Source organism: Poecilia formosa, unplaced genomic scaffold, assembly GCF_000485575.1.
Source record: "Poecilia formosa unplaced genomic scaffold, Poecilia_formosa-5.1.2 Scaffold237, whole genome shotgun sequence".
In the NCBI taxonomy this organism is placed as follows: Eukaryota; Metazoa; Chordata; class Actinopteri; order Cyprinodontiformes; family Poeciliidae; genus Poecilia; species Poecilia formosa.
In genome coordinates, this window is record NW_006800176.1 from 342,088 (window position 1) to 365,594 (window position 23,507).

Below are 23,507 nucleotides of genomic sequence, written 5' to 3' on the forward strand. Positions count from 1 at the left end.
GTTATTATTGCTATTGTTATTATTAAATAACAATAGCAATAATAACATTAAATTATAATAAAGTATTATTGCTATTATTATTATTTAAAAACAACAACAACAGCTACAACAATAATAATACTAATAATAATAATAATACTAATAATAATACTAATAATAATGTTCTTTAACTTTATTAAAGAACAAAAAAATATCAACAAAACGTGTTCAAATTAATGAGCCAACAACAATAATCTCAGTAATTATTGTTTCAACAAGGTGTTACGCAATTCTGTGCGTTTCGGTTCCTTTACCAATATAACTAGCAGAGCAGGAGTTTAAAATTAATTAATCAACCACCGCTGTGTTCGCAAAATAAATATCAAGCCTGAAAACCTGATATTGTAACGGACTGAATGTTATGTTTTTAACGTAATCTCTGCTTGGGTCGAGGAGCTCAGCTCGTGGCGGTTGCCATGGCAATGGGCGTGCTTAAATGACAAATAGAGAGAAAGAGTAAAAAAGGTGTAGTGGTTTAGAGTTGATCACCTGTTCGAGTTGTTTTACCTTTGTTTACCTTTGCCTTGGCGCATCACAGGCGCCGTAGTTTCTGAACGATAAACTTGGACTAATTACCTCGTGAGTATACGTCATTCACAACCAACATCAAACACGGTAAGTATGTTTCATTAAGTATTTAACAAACAAAATGGCTTCTACCGCGATAGTTTTGTGAAATTAAATTAATTGTCTAATTAAAAAAAATAGTTCGGTGCTCTCTGGCATCTTGCTTTGAGCTTGCAAATTGTTCATGTCTTTACGTACCACAGTTAGTTAAAGTTAGTTTTTTCAGTGCTCTCCGGCTCTCTGTCCCTGTTGCTAGGTCTTTAACACTGCAGCTGGATCACTGAGAAACTTTCCTCCCACACCTTCCACTGGTTGGGATCATAAGAGATTCAGTTTCAGACCCATGGTGACTCACTTCTCCACCAGTTCTTTGTCTCTCAGTCATCTCCAAACCTTTCATCGTCCCAACACTTTTACTCAGATCAACTCTCTCTTATCTTGATTTCTGTCACCCTTTAATTCCTCTAGTTTTTCATCCTGTTCCTTGAAATATTTCTGTCCTTTTTTTCAGTAGTTTGCAATTGAACTAACCAAGAACTGTCAGAAACAAAAAAACAGTTTTTTGCAAACTTTACTGATAAAGGGAATCTTTTCCAATGATTTTAAAGCATCTTATCCAGGCAGGATGCAGAGGAAGGTAGGCCATAGAGGCCATATAGTCTTGAGGAATGAAAATCTGCTGAAACGTCACAAGTTGTTGTGTGGGAGAGAGTAAGGTAGACAGGTGGTAAAAATGCAGTAAAAAAAGAGGGATGGAGGTGAAAGACGTAGCTGGAGGCTGTAGGGAAGTGTTAAGTACGAGATAAAAGGGATGTTTGGTTTTGCTACAGTAAATATGAATCCTCATTTGGAAAAGTTAAAATTAGGTTTCTATGGTATTTTTAGAGAGAGGAAGTATGAGGAAATGACAGGAACAGTGAATATACTAAAAACATCTCAAGAGCTCATTATTGGACCAAAATAATCCACTGAAATGCAAAATCTCCAAAACGCTGATCATTTATTGACTGTTTTTTTTCCTTCTGCACAGAGTCAGAACATAAAAGTGTCTATCTTCGCTTTGTAGGAGAGGGACTAGTTTCTTTAGAGAAAAGAATATTTTAATCTGGAAAGGACCATTGCCATGTTATCTCTCTTATTGTAATCACAGGTTCCTAATCTTAGGAAGCAGTTATTTTAAGCTTTATAACTGCTCTCACTGGCTATGTCAAAGTTTTTGTACCATCTTCTCATCCTTTTCTTACTAACAGAGATCAGCGGGTCTTTCCTGAAGAGCATGTTCTGCTGTCTTTCCCGTTTTGAAGGCTTGCTAAAACTAATGTGCCTTGATATAATCTCCGGAAAACAAAAAGACAAGCACATCAACTTAAAAAAGAAAAGTATAAATTAAAAAATTCTTCACTTGTGTTTAATTTAATATTTAATATATATTGCTGAAGGTACCATTGCACTTTAAACCAGTGTGATACTGGTGATTTTGTTTAAACAAATTTAACAGTTTTTTCCCCTACTGAATAAATTTTCTCAATGTAAAGATTGAGTTTTTCTTAATTTTTCAGTGTGAAATTATGATATAGCAATAGAAAAGTTGGGCTTTTTAAAAGATAAACATTACCTCATGCAGACAGGTGTACTGTACGTGATATGGAGCGACTGTCTCTTCTCCTTTAATTTCCACATTAATGCGCATTTGGATAGCCCCAGACACGGCTGATTTGTCCGTACGTTTGTCTGCGAAGTGCACAAAACATAAAGACCATCAATCAACTTCATCCTGAAATTTCTACAATTGTAACAATTAGGTGACCCTTGCAGCTTCTGCATGGCAAGATAACCCAGAAGCTGTGAAATCATTGCACTTTAAACAAGCAGGAACAAAAAAAAAAACAGAGCATACCAAGATTATACCAGACGTCCATCTCTCCACTCAGAGTGCGGACTTCAATGATAGTTTGACCGAGGAAGTCGTCCGACTCTCGCTTGAACTTTTGCTTCACACGAGACTTAATATCATCGTCTTCATCCCACACTCGCACCTTGATGCGGTCTGAGGAGTTGTGACATTCACTAGAAACGTGGAACAAGAGATTAAACCGCGTGCATCAACAGTTCAGTGATATCATGACTCATGCCAGACGACCTCCAAAGAAAAAATAAGACTAAAATAAACTTGAGAAGGTTAAACCTGATTGATGCTGGAATTAATTACCATTGTAAATTATCATATACAAGTTACATGAAAGATATAATTTGGGTGCCCTTTGCAGATCTTAAATTTGAACTGAGACTTTGTATGATCTACCACTAAATACTTTCTGCTGAAGCAACTACACAGTCTCAACCTGTATAGTGACTTTTATGTCTTTTATTACTCACAAATTAAATGTTTCCTCCCAGATAGGGTTGAGGTTGCCATAGATAGTTTTGGTCCTCTTCTTGGTCTTCCCCACCTGGACAGTTACATAGGGATCACTGGAACCAGTCTTATCCTTTGCTTGGAGACCCTGAGCACACAACACTGAACAAAAGGGAAGAAACAATGCACGGTAACTGTGTGTGTACCTGGGTGTAAACAGTTGCTTCGTACTAAAATGTGCAACCTGTGTTCCTGGCACAAGGACGACTATTTGTCTCTTTTTACAGACCAACACAGCCGTCATCTCCATTGACGGTGATGCTGACCGTATTGGCCAACTCCGTTCTAGGTGAGCTGAACATGGCTTGCCCTCACCTGTGATGCAGATCTTGGCTGACCATTTGGAGGTGCCGTCGAGCACGCTCTGCTTGATCTGCTTCATTTGGGTGACATGGGTGGACTTGACGACAGCAAACACTTCCTGGATGAGTTCAAAGATCTCCGGTTTGTTCCTCTCACGGATCTTCATGCGGTCTTTAAGAACCATGATGATGTTCTGGGTTCTGTCCTCTGCACCATGCTTGGAGCTCTTCTCTGCAGCTCCTGGTTGCAAAGACAGTCAAAAAGGTATGTCAGGAAAGGGATTAGAAATCATAAATGACATGAACTTGATTTCAAATAAATTGTGTTGACAGATCGGGACAATAAATACATGACACCATAAGCAAAAGTTCATTATGGAGAAGCAACGTTTTCAATATCTAGGAAATTCATTTTCAATCGATTTTAATCCGTCATAGTGAGAAGTTTATGTGCGCAAATGAAAAAAGCTATAATCTATTTCATGAATCAAAAGCAAACGGAGCTCTAAGCAATAAAAAGTTGAGCTAAAAACTGTTCAAAAACAGAGAGCTAAATGTCAAGGAAAGACAAACTGCCTTTAATATCTTTCACACAAAAAAGGAAACAGAAAAGGAGGAGGAGGACTCTGTTTTTGATATTGAACATAAGAAGAAATAAGTAAACTGAATGGTTTTTCTGTTAATAATTAGAAAACATAACATTATACACAATAAATCTTTCACTGAACACACAATCACTTCAGCAAAATCTTTAGATTTAGGGTACTATTAATTTTGAAAAAGAAAAGGAAGAAAACGTGAAATGTTACTCATGCTAGTGGAATGAATGTTATATTATTTTGGGCTTTGAAAGAAGTTTCTTCAGTGTCTAATTTATGGATGTATCCTCAAATATTACCTACATCACCATTAATTGACAAGTTGCTGGATACTTGTCCAATCTTCCTTAATTAACATGAACTTATTTAAGCTAAATTAAGACATGGTGGCTTAAAGGGAAGCTAAAAGCATTCTGACAGAAACCACAAGGTGTTTGGAGGCAGATTTTATAAGTTCTCTGGTTCTAACAAGAATCGAATTACTTGAACAGAAATCAAAATAAGCAAACAATTTTTTAAGAGATAACAGTGGGTCTTTGCGACATGTGTCTCAAAAATGGCCAGGAATGCTTTAAACACAACACAAATAGCTGTGAATAAAATAGAAAACAAAACAAAGCCAATCAGTGTAGATGTCAGTTTCAGTGAGAAAATGTTTTGATTAAAATTCACCCGTGAGCTAATACATGGCACATGGGTGCCTTTACTATCTGTCTTTATTCATTATGACAGTTTCAATCTTGCTAGGTTATTTCTGCACACTTGTGTTAACCCGTCATGTCACGCACAGTTTCTTCCTAACACTTCTCTTACTTTGTAGACAGTCAGCATTGAGCAGGTCCTGGCACTTCTCATGGCATTTGACTCCACACTCAGTGCAGCGCATGCCTTGGCGAGCAATACCCCACAGCAGACCTTCACACTCGTAGCAGTAAGTTGGAGTGGTGGCTGTCCACACCTCGAAATTGTGTGGGGTGGTGCAAGAGATCGGGTATATGAGCGCCTGAAGGGTCTTCTTGTAGACATGACTCTTCTGCAGAATGAGCAGAAAAGATTCGCTAAGAGTCTGATGCTCCACACTCAGAGTGAGTTACTGTCATTAAACTGTGTTGTTTGAATAAACTGGAAACAAACCAGTTCTTCGTTATGCAGGGTGCTGGACGTTAGGGCTGAGGTAATGCCAGCCTTCCTGGAGTTCTGGACCAAAGACTGAGTGAATGAGCAGAATGGAAATTAATAACTATACTATATGTAATATTGCATATATGCTATACTCTTTATCTTATGCACATCTGTGAGCCCAAAAAACTTAATGTAATATGAGTAAAACTTCATATTATTTCTTTAATCGAACGTGTGCAATCAAATGATAACACAAACATACACTTTTACAAACTATTTAATTAAAATATTTTAATATGAAATAATACTCACCATTGCCTTTGGTTTAGGAAAAGAAAAGTAGGAGATATTTAACATTAGACACAGCAGGAAAAACGGATTTATTCAGACAGTGATAACATACCTTACTATAACCAAAACTGTAGCCTTAGTATTAGTGTTAATACTAGTGGTGGAATGTGATTAATCACATTTTATCAAATAGCAAAATATGACAAAGATTTTCAGTTCAGTTAGTAATATTTACCTTGATTTAGTGGAAACTGGGTAATGTAATGGTTATGGGTAATGTTTTTTAGGGTGTTATTTATTCAACCATACAGATCAACATAAATTACATTCAAAATGTCTGGAAGTAAACCAGCAATTTTGTATGACATACTTTTCTAAGTTATACAAGTTCAGAAGTTGAATATTTCTATATTTTACATAAGAGAGTTTGTGTCATTTTGTTTTTCTTTTTTACTAATTTAAACAAAAGTTCAAATATAAGAATTGCTATTTTATTATTTAAGCAAACGAATAGTCCTAGCCCCAATTTAATATGTACAAATCAATCAACAAGACAAACCAAGATGCAGCTTCGGTTACATGTGGAGATTCATAACTCTTGATGAAGATGCTCTTGCAACCACAGCTGTTATTTGATAGCTGAATGTAATAACATTTACTGCTTATTCAGGTGGCACTCGTCCGTCTCCAATTAATTACAGGGATCACTTTCACAAAACAGTGTGTGTGTGTGTGTGTGTGTTTGTGTGAGACCATTGGGGGAGCATAACGTAGGTGTGCCAGCCTACGTCTGCTTGTACCTGAGAGTGCTGAAACTTATTAATAATTAAGAAAGTCACTGTTGGCAATTATTTACCTCCATTGTTTCATGAAAAGGGAATAAAAACTGCACAATAAGCTTATTGTGGCAATTAATTTGTGCAGTACCTCACAAAGGTTTTCACACCTCTTTGAATGTTTCATATCTTGTCCTGTTACCATGAGAAACCTGAGTGTACTTTATCTGGATTTAATGTAACAGTCAAACATAAAGTAGCACATAATTGCTAAATACTAGGAAAATGATCAGTGGTTTTAAAAAATAGAAAAGTGTATTCTTTGTGTTCATTCAGTCCTTTATATTCTGATGGCCACAAAACATTACAGTGTCACCAAATGCCTAATTAGTAAATAAGAGTTCACTAAAGCCCCTGCTTTTTTGGCATTTATTTGTGAAAAATAAGTTTACATTTATGCATTATTTTGAATCCAATTTACAATACTTTGTTTTAGTCTACGACATAAAACACTAAAAAAAATATTGAAAATGTATGATAAAAAGTGCGAAAAAAACTTTTAGGGTGTGAATATTTTTGTAAGGCATTCAGGTTTCTGTCTGTACTCAGTTGTGTCACAAAGCAAATTAACAATTTAAAAACTGGATATAATAACATAAAATAAAGTCCTAAATAAAATAAACTCACAGTTTATTTCTTGAAATGTATGTGAAGAGCAAGGTACGGAAATAAAATCCCACCAAGCTATCACTCCCTACTTATATAGATCTAATGTGCTTTAAGAATGACTTTGCAATGGATTTACAAAGAAACATATCTCAGAAAAGGTTTTATGTTTGTTACAGTCATATTAGCAGTGAGGTAGTGCCAGACAATTATGCTTGTTGATGACAAGTGTGCAATCATATTTATCTAAAACTGGACAAAAAGTAAGAGACCTCTGTCTTGATGGCATACTCCCAATCCTTGCAGCTTAACCAATCAGTCAATAGAAAATGTGCTTCATACTATTAAAACAAGTGGACTGCAGGGGGTTAAAATACACACAGGAAGAAGAAGGGATATACACACAGGATAGAAGAAGGAAGAATACATAATGGGAATGAAAACAAAAGAGGGAGAGAGAGATAGAGAGATGGACTGGGGAGATGTGAGACACTTAGTCAAAAGACAGAAATGAGATTAGAGCAGAAACTAACCAGATCTCTGACCAGAGGCATTGCTTTCCTCTTTCTAAGGTCTGGCATGCTGTCAATGCTGTACAGAGCACCACCCATGCTGGAAAAAGAGACACACCACTGTTATCATTTCAAATAACAGCTGTCAAAAATCTGGACACAACAAATCAATTACACAACTGGCTTGGCCTTTGTTTGACAAGTTATAGATTTTCAGCCATAATGTTGTCAGGTTCATAGTTACTTACCCGGCAGACAAAAGCAGTGAGGCAATCCCAACATGTTCTCCTCGGGCCTGTGGAGAAAGATGAATAAAAAAAAAAAAGCAAAGAAGACACAATGCTTGAAAAGCATTTAAAGCCTACAGAGAAATTAAAATGTTTTCCTATTGTCAACAAATAAATAAGAGGATGAGTTTTTTCTTCAGACACATAGAAATAGTCATACAGCTTAGATGCACTACTCATGTAATCATTCCTACAGCTCAATGATAACCACGTTCTTTGTCTGGTTGCCTCCTCAAAAATAATAACAGACCTTGATCATCATCATATTAATGCACAGAAAAAGGTCTGCCTAAGATGCGTCCTGATTCCAGTTTTACAGGTTTGGAGGAGTTTATCATTATCATCCTAAATATCTGTGAGTGCTGTGAGAGGAACACATGTGGCTACACCCACCTGAGAGTCTTTTCCAGCCATGGGTAATCAGAACGGACTACATGCAAATCGTTACGGGGATGGCAAACAACTGAAAAGAAAATAATGAAATGGCAAAAACAATACGAGGGGAAAACAGAGACTAGGCTAACACAACACATAAGATTGCAAAGGATAAAAAACTGTAAAAAATAGGCGGGCAAAAAAATCAGTAAACATGTAAAATACAACACTGCAACATGCAGGGACTGATACAACATATAGTGATCAAATAATTGAATATTAAAGCACAGAAGCAACAGGGTAAACATACAGCAAAAAATAAATAAATAAATTCGTAGACATTAACCTGGCAGGTATGCAAGCAGACACAACAATGCTACACTGAAACATCTGCAGTTTGTACCTCTTGTAGCTGCAGTCGTACTCTACTGAAAAGGCGAAGCCAGTTAGCTTTGGCTCTAGCAGGACCTGGCTCCATGATTTCTCTCTTTGGGAAGCTGAATTAAGGATTGAAAACAAATGCAGTAGAATAATTTAGACCATCACACGTAGTGATAGCTAATAATATGTTAGTTAAAAGTGAATCAGAAAGTGTCTAACACAAGGGATTTACAGATTTGGTCAGACATTGACATCGACTCAAAGATTTATGTTCACTTTCTTTAAACTCAACACAGGGACAAATTATATATACAAGCCCAAATACATGTGTACAGGACCACTGATACTTAAGTCTCTTAGTAAGATGCATCTCAAGCGAACTTCTGGAATAATTCTAGCTGGATGTGCGACCACTCTCCAAACCAGAAATATTACTCGTAGATATTGTATTTTTGCTGTTTTCAGTGGATGTGAACCAAAAACAATGACACTTTAAGAAAGCTTATACATTTTGAGTCTCCAACGAGATCAGCATAGAAAGACTTTACCTTGGAACAGGAGCTTCTTCTGTTTTCTCCTCAGGAGCAGGCTGCACAGTTTCTGCCGCTGGGGGCTGATCAAGAGGGTGAACGTCCTCCAGAGGGGTTTCAGCTTTGGGCTCTGGCTCCAGGGGCTTGGTGTCCTGAGGTGGAACCTGGGTTGGGATGATTGGGGAGGATGTTGTGACAGACATCTGTTGCTGTGATGGAGCAAAGGAAGGCTTGATGGAATCTGTAGCATCAGAGGGCAACACGCTGTCCTGTGAGACTGGAGGTAGTTCAAGAGCTGCACTGGGCGACTGGGTCTGATCCTGGGCAAGCCTCTGCTGATGCAAAGATGCTTGCTTCTCCAAAGGCGGCCTGGAGAAAGACAGGCCATCAGATGGTGGCATCAAGGTGGATGCAGAGCCTGATGGCACTGAGGGAGTGTAGGTCGGCTCCTTGTCTTGGCTTTGTTTGTCACCCAGTGGATACATGTCTTCCTCTCTGTAGTGCATCTCTTCCTCATCTTGATAGTTATACTGCCCTTCCTCTGTGTAAATGTCACCTTCCTCTTCATCATACATTGCGCCCTCTTCTCCTCCATCTTTGAGATAGCCTCCCTCGTCACTGTAGACCCCTTGTTGGTCCTCCCCATCCCAGCCCGGGGAGTCTTCTTTGCTGTAGCTGACGGAGGAGTGGCAGGAGTGGTACGAGTCGTTTTCATCGTAGAACTCTGAACCTTGAAAGCTTTCACCGTCCTCTGGAGGAAACTCCTCGCTAAGCTGAGAGCTTCCTCTGCTCAGCTCCGCTGATGAGGCATAGCGGCTGTCTGTGGGACTGACATGAGGGGGAGATAAAGACGTGTTAGATACGTACAACCCACACGGATTTGAAGTATAAATGACAGGGGATCCCCACAGCTGTGTGATTAGTTAGGTTGTCACAGTTAAGGAGCTTCTGCTGAGGCCAGGGAGGGAGACAGCTAATCAAAGACTAATGTAGCTTACAAACATATTAATACCCCTTTTAATTTTTTTTAATTTTTTTTTCACATTTTATTACATTGCAACCACAAATTTCACTTCATTTTCTTGGAATTTTATGAGACAAGCCAACACAAAGTAGTGCATACTTGTGAAGAGGAAGAAGGAAAATGACTGAATGGAGTAAGGCAAAGTTAGTGAACACGTTCGAGGAAGCCCACATACTAGCTAACCTTAGCATCTAAGCTAACCTTAGCACCTAAGCTAACATTAGCATTTTATCTAATTTTAGCATATACACTGTTTTTGCACACTACATGGTTTAAGTCAATGTTAGTAATAAATAAAAACTAAACTTAACCTACTGAAAAAAAAAATAGGATGGCCACTTCACTGAATAATCCCCACCTGGTTGTTGTTAGATTTTAATTAAAAAAAAAAAAAACATGTTTGAATTTCCTCTCAAATCACAATCAAGCATGTCTATTACACAAAATCTTGACAATATACTTTGAAGTTCATGGCTGCAACCAGACAAAATGTGAGTTCAAGGGGCGTGAATAATTTTGCACTGTAATTCCAACCAAATGTTTTTGATTAGTTATGCATCTTTTTCATAGCAAGATGCGTGTTTTAGTAGAGAGAAATAAAAGGTTTCAAGAGATGCTAATTCAAACATAAAGCAGAAAAAAAATCTTCATACCAACCCATAACTGAATATAAACACACCTCTCCAAAACTGAGGAGGAAAAAGCAAATAAACGTAGGTCATTTATTTGTCTTTCGCAGATAAATATGTGAAAAACACGTATTTACAAAAGTGGCTATTACTCACTGGGACAGCCCATGAGTCAGAGAGAGTTTGCAGAGACACAGGAAAACATCTTCTTAACCACACTGCAACAAACACTCACACTTCACTGTTTTGTCTATGTTTACAACAGTGGTCTTAGTTCAATAACGCACAGTGCAAGAGCAATAATGGAGAGAACTATATAATGACTTTTGGGCTGTGAGCCAGAGGGAGTACACAGTAGTATGGATGAATGGTCACAGAAACCACCACAGCACTCCCTTTTTTCTCAGTTCATAACCTATCTTACTATCTCTCACATCCAGAATCACATAGTAACAAATTCCCCTTATTGCTAAGTCTAAATACATGTTTAACCTCTTATTTTCTGAAAGAATAAAGATTAAACTACAAACTGAAGGGGAAAATAACATTTCTTGGCTTCTCTGTTAAGGCACCATTATCAGAAATACAGCCTTTACTGACTCACAAGTGGGATTTAAATGTGTATAATTACCAAGTGTGAAACAGCCAGGACAAAACAGGACCCTTCCTCAAGTCTCACATACAGGGTGAGGCTGTAATAACAAGCTGTCATGACAACAGATGCGCACAGACTCTTACAGGCAGTCCCAACGACTCCAACCAACAATTAATCCATCTGCCTCCAACTGCTGAAATATCAGACATGTCCACACATCATGTCAATCATTCATCCTCTTCCCACACACACAAAGAGAAGGCTGTACAGCTTTTCTAGCCATAAACACAATGCATCATTGGTTGGATCTGAGAAGTTTTTTTTTTTGTTTTTTTTACCAAGAGCACAATAAGGACAAAAGCAAGAACAGTAGTCTTCTATAAAGTTATATATAGAAAATACATATACAAATATAGGATAAGAGCGCATGCATGCAAGCACATCGAGCGAGGAGGACGGGACAAGTCCACCACTGACGTCACAGCGAGACGGTGTCACAGGCCGGAGCAGGATGAGGAAGAGGAGGAGCACAAATTGCAGAGGAGGCACAGAGACCCACCTATCCGACAGAGAGTGCCTACTGTCTAGAGAATACTGACGACTGGTGCGCCGGCTCGACCCTGAGCCTGAGTCGATATCGCTGCGCCCGTTGGTGGCAGAGTCTAAACTATCATAGCGTCTGGTAGGAGGAGCGGGAAGGGAGGTGGGGAGGAGTGGAGAGGTGGAAAAGGAGCATCAGTATAGCTCAGTGCAAATCTTTCAGAGAAAGCTCGAACTAGTCTGAGCTGCTGGCCTGCCTGGTTAAGGAATGGTTCACAACTTTAATTTAAAAGTAACTAGATGGAGTTTTGATTTGCTTTATCCGGCCATGATGTGCACAATTTATCTGTGATCCCACAGGCCTTACACTATTAATATAAGACAGCTGTATTTTGAGCGTTACTTGGAATTGTTTCCTTACTCTGAGCTTATAAGCAACAACCTGAGTGGCAAAAGGAAGTTAAGTTTAAGATTGTGTTTATGAGATTTATAAAGTATGACTACGTTTAAGAAAATATTTACACTATCTACGGCATTGCAAAAGGAGTAACACCTCTGGAAACTTTCAGACAAATTGAGATATTTGGTCATTTATGATAATGTTAGTAGAATGTGATAACAGGAAGAAAAACTTGTTTAGTTTGTGAACCAATCCTTAAATATTTTGAAAGAAAAAAAAGAGACATTGCACTTGAAAATGAACTTCCCCTCCTGATTCTTGCCTAAGGTAAAGATCTACAGTAGATTTAAGCCTTCCTGAGAAGTACTTCTGCTTTGATCCTCTGTTGCAATTGAGTTTTCTGCACCAGGCTGTCGAGAGGAAATCACTTGGGGTTTCATTCATTCACACATGCATACAAAGATGCAGACGCACACACATGAATTCACACGATTAAAAAAAAAATAATCACAAAGGCCCACTTCAGTTCATACATGACCTGTATACAAGAACTCTGAGCCCCAGCAAGCTTGTATACACTGAGGCCTGGGCTGTTCTCTAGAGGAGGAGAACACAGTGGGAGATGTTACTATGTACAACATCGAAACAAAACAAGGCCACAAAAGCTGGGTGGTCTCAGACGTCCGACGGGATTTGTTGATTAAGGAAGAACTTGTTTGAATTGGGAATGACTAATCTCAAAAGACTGTTTTTTTGTCCTTCTGCAACCAAAAAAAAAAAAAAAAGAACTGAACAAAACAAAACAAAACAAAAACCACTACCTTTTTTAAAAATCCTGACCACCACCATACATTATCTCTCCAGAGACATATTCCATCTGTCCTAAGTAGACTTTGGTGTGTATTTATAGTATTTATAGCATGCATGTTACCTCATGGTTCTGTGATCGTAGTCCAGCTCATGGATGTCATCGCTGAAGGAGTGCCTGTAGTGCTGATGCCGCATTGGGTACTGGTGCATGGAAGCATTGGGCTGGGAGGTGGTGTAGAAGGGAGGCGGGATGCTGTTACTGGTCTCGCTGCGGTAGTCACTGTCCCTGTCATCAACGGCGCTGTCTGGGTCCTCGTCTGTTCACACAACACAGTGGGAGACGAGACGAAGCTGGGTTGTGAGGCTTGGAGAGATCAGAAATTGTTGCCAACAATGTTGTTGCTTGTTAAACTTGACATTAATAACAGCAAGGATATGTAAAGCGTTATGTTAATTAATCTGTAGAGGTTGAGCGAGCAAAATAATGAAGAATATTGAAAGACTTGAGAAATGTGAGATTGAAACCTTCTGTAAAGGTTAGTGCCAGAGATGTCTACATAAAGAGGTGGGATGAACCTCTATGTGGATGATCAAGGATTTGTTAGTTTAAAGAAATATAAAATAATGACCAAGTACAAATATGTCTCTCTATGTTTTTATGCCTAAGCTTAAGGAATGGCCCTGAAATCAGACTATTGGAAAATTATAGAACATACCTAAAAAGCAAATTGAACTTGGCCCCACTTTGTCTGATAAGAGAGTGGTCAAATATCTAGCCGGAGTTAAGCTAGAATCGCATTAATTCTTTAAAAATGAATGCAGTTGAGGAGCAACTTTAATCCAAATATTAGTTGGAGCATATTTATATATTTGAGTCTGTATGTGCAATTTACACCCCATCTAAACTAAAGAAAAGTCACATTAAATGTAAACTTGTACTCCAAATCCTTTTTTTAATACACTGAAAAATCGAATTCTACACCAGTGTCTCTTTGATTATCTTCTCCTGACTATTATTATTCCTACTGCCTCCTAAACATAACTAGTAACTCATGATTCTTCACTGAAATTAATTAAATATATCTAATAATTTACTCAAAATATTTTAACGTGAGCTGGAGCAAAGTTCAAAACAGGAAATCCATTTTCATGCACTTACGATCTCAGAGGAAAACTGCACTGGGAGATCATTACACTGAGATGTGGACAATAAATACAGTTGCACAAGCCATTAGCAGAAGTGCATGACAGAAACTTACTCTGCTGGTCTCCCCACAAACTCCAATTACCTGCACAGAAAGAAATTGTTAACTTGTAAAAAAAAATATTTGCATATTTTATATAATTCAAACACATTAAAAATCCACCAACAAAGCTAACCAAACATCAAGGTCTGCAACCCTGAGAAATAATCATCTTATGGTGCAAATCTATTAGATGAGAAGTTATGAAAGAGTGACTGGGTGCATGTCTTTGTATGGGCAAATGAAAAAGAAAGAAAGACAAGGCCATTCCAGCAGCTTATATAAAAACCGACTTTTTAAAAGCAGCTGCCCTTGACGCTTCAAAGTAGCTACAAGCAAAAAAACGCATATATGCTGTTATCATTCACACAAACACAAGCTCCATTTGAATAAAGAAAGAAATGCAATTGTAAGCGGACTTGAACTGCACACGTTTCTCCACCTGCTCCCCATGTCACCATCACTAGACACAGAGATAGACAGCAAAAGCGTGTGTCGGACACGCAGCATATGTCAACTCAATTTCATCACACATTTTAAGTCATTCTGGAGCTCAGGCAGGCATGGATTTATGATTAGTCACATCGGTTTTTCCCTTGCTTTCCTCCCCCCATCCTCTGTTGAATCTAATAGCTTCATTTCTACTTTCTGCTTAGTCTTTTTTCTCAATGAGTCAAGGCAACAGAGCAGAGGGAGCGGGGAGAGCGGAAAACAGGACACAGCGGGTGACGGCACAGAGGGAGGTGAATGCAGAAGACACCGGTGACACTCACAGCACTGTGTGGAGGGGGCATGGAGTGATTGCTCTTGTTCTTCTTGGTAGGCATACTGACGTTGAAAGAGAAGCAGTGGAAACAGGCATGTTAGGAGAATAACATAAAGGTCTTTGACTTGAAAATAATCCAGGGAAACTAGATCTTAGCTCTGACAGCTCTGCTTTTTCTTGCAGATATGGAAAATAAATGAGAAACACAAATGGAGGCGAATTAGATCCAACGGATAATATGTATTTTAGAAGACTATATTATAAGGAGAAAGATAAGTAGCTGCAAGTGGCATTTAGTTAACAGTTTACGCAAAATAGTGAAATTCTCACATCTTGATCTCTCATTGCATTAAGTTGTTCGAGTTTCTTAGCCCAGTATCTGGCCTCTTCTTCTGGAATATCTACAGGAAAACAGAAACATGTTTCTCCCCTTAGAATATCAAGTGCTGATTCACTTAATTGCATAGGCACTAAAGACGTCTTAATTTTAGGTATTATGAAGGATACAGTCAGAATAAAAAGAAGACTGAACAATACCATAAGGTGTAGGAAAATGCAATTGTATACATTTTAAAAGGCAAAGTTTCTTCTAAAAACAGTTCCACACAAAGCAGAAGAAGGCTTGCTCCAGCAGTCTCACTTACTTTGTAAAGTTGTGCAAATACTGAACACAGAAAAGAAACTGCACGGATAAAATTCATAAAAATGCTGAAGACCAAACCTAATGGCAGTTCAAAGCGAGTGTCAAGCAGCAGCCTGTGAAAAGTCGGGTCTTTGGTTCCACAGATTTCATTCTCAGCCATGATCACATTCGAGTCCAGGGTCAGCCACTGACCCGGTCCTTCCTGTAAAAAAACACGAGACGGGACAAGTATATCAAAAATAAAAATAAAACATTTATTTCGTGTTGCGGCTTCTGGGTAAAATGTGTTATTTCAAATTTCTAATCAAACTTCTGTGAATATTAAATCCTTCCTTCAGATGTAGAGCGTAACCACTATAAAATAATCACAACGTTTGTTTGCAGAACATCAGGTAGTAATCCTGACCAAAGATTGCTCTCCTCTATACTCCAAAAGCAAATAAATAAAGAACCCTGCCTACCCTGCAGGTATTTTGATTACAACCAATTCAAAATACCTTACAAAACAGATCATACGATCTTTAACAAAATATAATCTTGTATTAATTTAAGTATGCTAAGTTTTTTTTTTTCTCAATCAGTCAAGGTAACAGAGAAGAGCAGGTACCTCATTGGACTGTCGTATGTTCTGAAGGGGGATCCATACAGTTCCCACCATGGTGTCCCAGATCAGTCCTTTGTTCCAGACCTCCACTGTGAGGCCCAGCTCCAGACGGTTTATTTCACTGTGCATGAGAAAAGTAAAAAAAAGAAAGAAAAAAAACCCCCGAGTAGAAATAACGCCATCAGTAGCTGCATTTATATGTGGTAATGGATGTGTGCCAGGATGATTCAGTCTGTTTAGGTAAGTGAGTCACTCAGTATGAAGAAAAGGTGACTATCAACAAGGCTACTGACAGGACAGACAAGAGCAGAGACGGTGTTCCTGTGGGAATAACTAGAATTAGCTTAAACTTTTCACATAACAACACATATACTGCTCATATAGCTTGAGGAACACACATACCACAAATAAAATCGTCTGCATCTCTCAACATTTAGTACGTCCCGTTTGCTATAACAACCAGTTTTAATTTTTCAAATCTTTCAGTGAAACATTTTCTTCCCATTTCCCAAAAATCCTGAAAAAGTAATCAGACTCAGTGGTTTGCTGCTGTTTGAATAGTAGAGTAGCTACAGAGAAAAGAGACATGAGTCAGAGTAAAAGCTTAAGAATCAGTTTTGTTTTTGGCAGATTTTCAGTATTACTGACTTCAAAAGAAATCTTTAGAAGGAATAAAATCCTCTGGGTGTGGAGACATGTTACATGATCCTCTCACTCCTCAACAGGAAGATGGCTGAATAAAAGCAAGAAGCCACAAAAAGCTCCTTTTAGTATCTGATTACAGATTGGTCAACTGATAAATAGATTAAGAAATAAATCTCCAAAAGGTTATTGACACTAAAAATTTTATCTAAATTATTAGTTTTATTAATAATCCTCCTAAGCAATTACATAGTTATTCATAGCCAAGCTTGACTCAAACTAGCACAACATATAAATGCGTAACCCGTAACTAATCCTCATTTTTAGTTTCTTTTATACGAAGTCAATGATGTAAATAAGTAAAAAGGCTCATTTTTAAAAGGGCAAACTTATTTATTTATTTTTTTTGTAGTTTAAATGGGAGTGTATTTAAGAGAAAAAGTACATTAAAAACAGGACAGTGAAAAACTCTTAGTAAAATGTTAATGTTATTTGCAGGCAGGAAGAGAGAATAAATGTGGAAATGAAGGTACAGGAGAGATAAGCGAAATAAAACGACTCACAACATGAAGTCCTGTTCCCAGCATGGTTGACTGCCACGCACAGCGATGGTGGTGCTCTTAACATTTTGCACCTTCAAGGTCACGTATGTGTTAAATTTCTCTGTAAAAAAATGAAGCAAAAAATTTCTCCTGGCTTAAACATTTTGTTTGTTCATATTTCTTTGTTTGTTTAATGTATGTACATTAATGTTCATAACTCACCTTGGGGTCCATCGAGCTTGCCTTTCTTTACTGCGTACAAATTGAAAAAGAAAACAAGATATTAGTCTGTTTCGTCAGTTTTAAAAGAGGTTAATGGTGCAACTATAACGCAAAGGTTTTCCAATTGTTGGATGCAGGCCGAGGTTCGCTGCGTAACATGACTTTTGATAAAGAGCATGCAACTTCTTCAAAGTTACCATGGGACTCTCCTCTTATTCACACTGTCTTTGCCCACCATGTCTGTCTACTTGAACATTTTTGTCCTTTTTACATTTATGTCATTATCTTTTCATGACTTGAACAGAGCTACATGAGACAGTTTGAGACCTTGTTTCGTCCCTGATCTGTCGTGGAGGTTGCTTGGTTTTAAATTATGTTCTATGTTCATCTAAGTCCTTCTCAGGGTATGAATACTTCAGGAACCGAGCCTAATCATTGCCTCAAGCTCACACACTTTAAAGTATATCTGGCTGGTGACTGACAGCAGTTTGGCATTTTAGAGATGAGGTGGGAGGTCTGCAATTCTCAGGCCGGGATTCCTCTGTTCTCTATGGGTAGAATGCCAAGATCTCAATATGAAAGACCGCATCCATTCAGTAGACATCAAAGTCTCTGAGTCACTTTTTTGGAGCCTAGAGGAACACCTTCTGCAGGTAAAAGTAAAAGGTTACAGTAGGGGGCAAGCGTGGCCGTATGGTTTATCTCCAAAAGATGCATGTGTGAAATCTCTCCAAAGTTTTTAGCATGACAGACTTAGCAGTAAAAGTCATTTTCTCTGAGAAGAGGAACAAAGCACTGCCAAGGTTTGGCTGCCAATCCCCCCACACTGAGTCCTCTAGAGGTACCAGAATGACTTTTAAAACACCACTGATGTCAAATTGGTATTTATTATTCATTTAATTTTGACCCCTACTGATGTCTACCCTCTCCCTGTTCAGCAGAGAGGTATTAATATTCAGATTGCTGATATTTAATCCCTGCTGATTGCCTGTTTTTATTCATACTGCATTTGGGAAATCAGGTACAAGAAATATATATGAAAAAAAAAAGATATTAAAAACACCAACTTGTAAAAATTCCCTGGCACATATGTGGATGACAGCAGGCAGTGTGTGATTAAGGCGTTTGCTTATTTTTCATGTTAAAATCTTCCACTTTTCTAGAAACGACATTTTTGCATGTACTTTTTTTCTATTTTGCTAACCCTTGTTATTGTCAAAGTATGAAAGAAAATGTGGCTAGTTTTACAATAAATTCTTGTAAACTGATTGTTCTAATCTGTGTTGGAAAATACCCTAGAAAAAATAGATTATACAGAAGTGATACATCATGGAAAAAACCCTGCTATAAAAAGGAAATTGTCCTATTGCACTCGACAATAGGGCATTTTTTACATAGCCTATATGTAAACTATATGTCTATCCCAAAGACTGTTAATACATCGTATAACAGCTCTGCACAGCAGCCAGGAAACTTGGTCACGTTTAGCTTAACTGTTTAGTTTCCTGGCGCAAGCATAGATGTTAGGTATAATTTACTCTTCATAATATTTAATTTTGAGACCATTCCACATCAGAAGCTTAATTTTAGCCGCTTTATCCATTCTAAAAGCCACTTTTGGTGTGTGTTTGGGATCATTGCCAAAATGTCAACAATTCAGCTGTTAATTTGTGGGGAAGTTTGATGATGTGGAGGTAAGTTGCTTACAGTGTTATTATTTCATTTCATGATAAAAAAAAACAAACAAAAAAAACAGAACAGCTGATGATGCCTGGAACTGCATGAGCAGCTTTGTGAACCTAACATGTGGAGAAGCTGTAGATTAAACTGTTACTCATGTCTTTGCAGTGGTTAACCTTTTTCCTACCTTAGGAATACCCACTATTGCTTCTTGAGTGTTTGCAATTTTGTGGGTTCTCAGTCAGTGTGTCGACCACTAACATCTAAATCATTAAACCCAGTGCTTTGCATAATAGATGTACCAAAAGGCAACATATTATAGAGTCTGTTTTTTATGGAGTGTTGTGAGAACAGAGCCAGATTTCCCCTGTCCAGGCAAAAATAAATTAAATAGGTAGTTGTTGAAAAAAAACACATCTTCCACTTTTCGTACTTGTCTCGATCTTGAAAATAAAATTACAATTTTAGTTTGACTATGGATCATTTAATAATACAGAACTGTCAGTCAAACTGTCCAGGATAGTAGTAAATAAATATAAATCCTTTTTGTTCAGTCAAGCAAAAACTAAACTGGATTTGAAGAGAGATAATGACAAAGCAACACATTCTGAGTCATTTTCTCAGTCAGTGAAAGCAGGAATGATAATCACGGTGGACAAATAGGTTTCTTAAAATAGCATTTTCCCCAGCAAACCTCTAGGATGATGCCAATCTCTGCCACAACAATGGCTCTGATTCATGAGTCAGGTGCCAAAGCTGGTGGCGTGGTGAAGCATACACTTCTTAGCCAACTTCAAAGGAAAAACATCTTCCAGATGTTTGCCCGCCAACAAAGCATTCACATCTGAAGGATGAGCGAGACTTAATTCAGTCAATTCACATTTTACCGGCATGCGAATACTAGCAGTCATTAACAGATGCACCTTAGCGGCTCACTTGCCAATCCTCTCGCACAGCGTCCTATCCTCATCCAGTCATTGCCCTTTCCATCTCACGCCATCACTCACTCCTACAAGCTTCCCCTGCCATGTGGTGAGTGTGCACGTGCACTCCCTTCCTATCTCTTTTGCTTGTGCTCCATTAATCTCTCTGTGGAGCCGCCGGATGCAGTCAGAGTGAGCTGCATCCTCAACTCTAAAAATAACCGCTCTAGTGTGACAAGGCTGGGGAGAGGGGTGCTGGAAAGGGAGAAGAGGGGTGAGTGTGTGTGTCTGTGTGTGTGTGTGTGTAGATGGGGGTGTTGGAGGAGTACATGCTATCAGGCATAAGGCTAAACCAACACTGCCGCGTTTACAACACAGTGAAGAAAAGAGTGTTGCATATTGTGTTGAGTTGCATCCACAGCAATTCCCTTTCTCATTCTTCACTGAGGAGAAATAAACGAGTACGCTCCTAAATTTAGAATAAGTTGGAGAAGAAGCTAGTGTTTTGTTGGAGTGTGTATAGTTTCTGTCTTTCTTGAACTAAAATACAGGAAACAGTTTGGATTAAATTCACTCTAAAGGTTAATAAACAGATGTAAGTGAATTTCTCTAGGCTCCAAATAAATATTACATTCATCCCTGTGATGTGTCTATATAAACCTTTCCCAGCACCGCATAGATGGCATGGTGTCATACCATAATCATGTTTAAATCAGGTTATCTAATTTCTACACAAATGTACTAATAAAATAGATATTAATGAGACAATGTGGAACCGATCCTTCTTATAGTCTTAGTATACATTGTATTTTTCTGACGTGTACATTGCCATCTTGCAGCTGGGTGTCACAAACAGGTTTGCTGACAGATTTAATTGTGCTTACTCAGCTTCAGTGACACAGTTTATCATTTCACAGATTACTTTTAACAACACAAGACATGTTAGGGGATGTAAACAACTCTGAGTAGCTAATACTACATCACCACTGAGGCAAAAGTGGGAAAAGACATGAAACTTATCCCAATTATTTCACAAGTATTCCCCCACCCAGGACAAACCAATATGTTATTGATGTACAAATAGCTGCTGGCTTTCTAACGGGTCTCAAAAAAGTAATTGGAAAATGTCTAAATTGACCTTAAGAACCACTGAAGACACAGGACCATCAATGAACCTTCAGTCTCAACATATAGGTACAGTACTACGTGCACATGTTTGAGGATAAAGTACCTATTATGAAGGGTTGAAACTGTCAAACTTTAAGCATGATCAGAAAAAAATAATCCAATAATTTATAACTGAGAGGCAAAGAATAAGTTACTCTTTGGTAAAAGGGTAACTTATTTTACCAAAGTCTTCTTATGCCAGACTCAGCGCTTTTAATCTGTTGGTAGCCCTGTTATGCTTGGTGGAATACATTCTTCTGCACACAATAGCTTCAGTTCTCAGGCGTTTTGCAGTTTAAAGGATAAACATCTTTTTTAGATCAACTTTTGACATACCAAATATAAAAGCTTAATTTGACTAATGTCTTGCTTTGCCGGATGATCAAGTGTCTGTCCATATTCAGTTCATGGACAGATTGAGAACACTTTTCATTATTTAGGAATTCACAATTCACTAATATATTCAAGCTATCCAAGCCCAGGCAGGTCCATAATAATATACCCAAGGTACCAAAAATGACACTGCTATTACCATGTCCTACAATGGCTTTTACCAGAGGCACCTATTGAGGGCTTTGTACGTATACCTTGTTATTAAAAGTGTTTGCAATGTAAGCAATCCTATGAATTTTCTCAAATAATGCAAAATAAACGTGACTATTACTGAATATTACTTAAAAAAAAATAAAAACAAAAAAAACAGCCACAAATCATATCCACCCTGGCACCAAACTTTACACTTGATACAATGCAGTCAGGCAAGTACAGTTCTCGTGGCAATCGCCAAACGCAGACTCGGTACTGGACTGCCACTAGACTAGAGAGACATAATTCATCACTCCAGAGAACTCATCCCTAATGCTCCAGAGTCCAGTGCTGCTCCGCCATGGAAAGCCATTTTATGAAGCGCTGTTCTTGAACTAATCTGATGCTTGCATGAAGTTTGGAGGTCTGTAGCTATTAACTCTGCAGAAAGTAAGCCGAGTGCGCACCATGAGCTTCATCATGCCCTGACTCCGCTCTCTGACTTTGCGGTGCCTACCACTTTGTTACTGAGTTGCTGTCATGTCCAAATGCTTTCACTTATTACACTATGGTAGTTAGTAGCAAGAAAATGTAATGATTTGGATGGATAACCCAGTACTTTTGACAATGTAGAGTAGTTTTAGAACATAAGCCACATGGCACTTAACAGAGATCAATTTAGCTCTTATCAGACAACAAAATTATTTTTGTTATACCATTTACCAAGCTGAGCGATAGATTTTCTACCCAACCTCTACAGGTCCACATAAAAAAGGGTGCAAAAGAAAAACCATACCTGTCATTAAATCACACCTAAATCCACAACCTTCAAGGACTGAATCTCTTTTAGCATCCACTCTTCATCCAGAGAAATACAGCATACAACATAAAATTTCAAACACATATTTGGAAAATGTATTTAAAAAAAGATTAACAATTTATTTCACATTAGCTACATGGGGAGAACTGGTTGCCATGAATATAACCAGTTGTTTTCTAGTAGGTGCTTTCCGTAAAATCAAGGAAAGAAGTAAAGATACCACCTGTTTTTCTTTTAGCAAAACAATTTACAAAGGAGCAAGCTAAAAGTAGATTACATCTTGATTTACTATATTTGACAGAGGTTGCCAAGAGCACACACCTGGACTAATCTGTAATATCGATCCGGTTGTTTCGTGCCAGGTTCTGTAATATCCACCTAAGGACTCATTAGACTCCACATTACTCACTTTCTTTAGGTCAATTATTGTGCACTAACCAAATATATTACACTACCATTTAGCATTTATTCCACACCATTTTTCACTAAGAGTATTTTTAATACAGGTGACTGAATTTTTAACTTTCTTCAATAAACCTCAAGATACTCCTTGGAGCTATTTTATATGCTCAGACCAGCTGGTCGAAGAAACTGACAGTACATCGTGCCAATACATACACTGTTAGGTTTGTCTCACCTCCAACACACAGCAATGACATTTCTTATGCGTTCCTTTTAGTCCAGACTCCAGCTTCTTCACCAGTTTCCTAATTGGCGGTGCTAATCTGTGCTGAAGGCAGCCCGGGAACGATGAGCGGTTGGACTGGAGATGGGTGAAGCCAGGCGTCGCTGGTTAGCAGCGGAGCCCGACTGTTTCCGTGACAGCCGGCAAAAAAAAAAAAAAAAAAAAAAAAAAAAAAAAAAAAAA

General features: G+C 38.1%; 1 protein-coding gene across 9 annotated transcripts in view; it reads right to left on the reverse strand.

Annotated features, from left to right (window-relative positions):
• unc13a (unc-13 homolog A (C. elegans)) overlaps positions 1 to 23,487 on the reverse strand; it is a 50,344-nt gene extending 26,857 nt beyond the window's left edge. For 6 of the 9 annotated variants that reach the window (XM_016680228.1, XM_016680225.1, XM_016680227.1 and 3 more), the window contains exons 1-21: positions 23,277 to 23,487; positions 17,525 to 17,554; positions 17,324 to 17,423; positions 16,122 to 16,239; positions 15,593 to 15,716; positions 15,202 to 15,272; positions 14,879 to 14,933; positions 14,121 to 14,150; positions 12,983 to 13,178; positions 11,671 to 11,790; positions 8,882 to 9,691; positions 8,356 to 8,449; positions 7,539 to 7,585; positions 7,312 to 7,390; positions 5,358 to 5,363; positions 5,058 to 5,132; positions 4,737 to 4,956; positions 3,338 to 3,565; positions 2,983 to 3,124; positions 2,504 to 2,673; positions 2,222 to 2,337 (exon numbers count right to left, since the gene is read on the reverse strand). In XM_016680228.1, coding sequence (XP_016535714.1) covers positions 2,222 to 2,337; positions 2,504 to 2,673; positions 2,983 to 3,124; positions 3,338 to 3,565; positions 4,737 to 4,956; positions 5,058 to 5,132; positions 5,358 to 5,363; positions 7,312 to 7,390; positions 7,539 to 7,585; positions 8,356 to 8,449; positions 8,882 to 9,691; positions 11,671 to 11,790; positions 12,983 to 13,178; positions 14,121 to 14,150; positions 14,879 to 14,933; positions 15,202 to 15,272; positions 15,593 to 15,716; positions 16,122 to 16,239; positions 17,324 to 17,423; positions 17,525 to 17,554; positions 23,277 to 23,298 — 2,853 coding nt within the window. In that variant the 5' untranslated portion in view covers positions 23,299 to 23,487. The remainder of the gene's footprint in view (positions 1 to 2,221; positions 2,338 to 2,503; positions 2,674 to 2,982; positions 3,125 to 3,337; positions 3,566 to 4,736; positions 4,957 to 5,057; positions 5,133 to 5,357; positions 5,364 to 7,311; positions 7,391 to 7,538; positions 7,586 to 8,355; positions 8,450 to 8,881; positions 9,692 to 11,670; positions 11,791 to 12,982; positions 13,179 to 14,120; positions 14,151 to 14,878; positions 14,934 to 15,201; positions 15,273 to 15,592; positions 15,717 to 16,121; positions 16,240 to 17,323; positions 17,424 to 17,524; positions 17,555 to 23,276) is intronic. The other 3 variants (XM_016680230.1, XM_016680229.1, XM_007569172.2) reach the window with 2 other exon arrangements.
• Between the last annotated feature and the right edge of the window lie 20 nt (positions 23,488 to 23,507).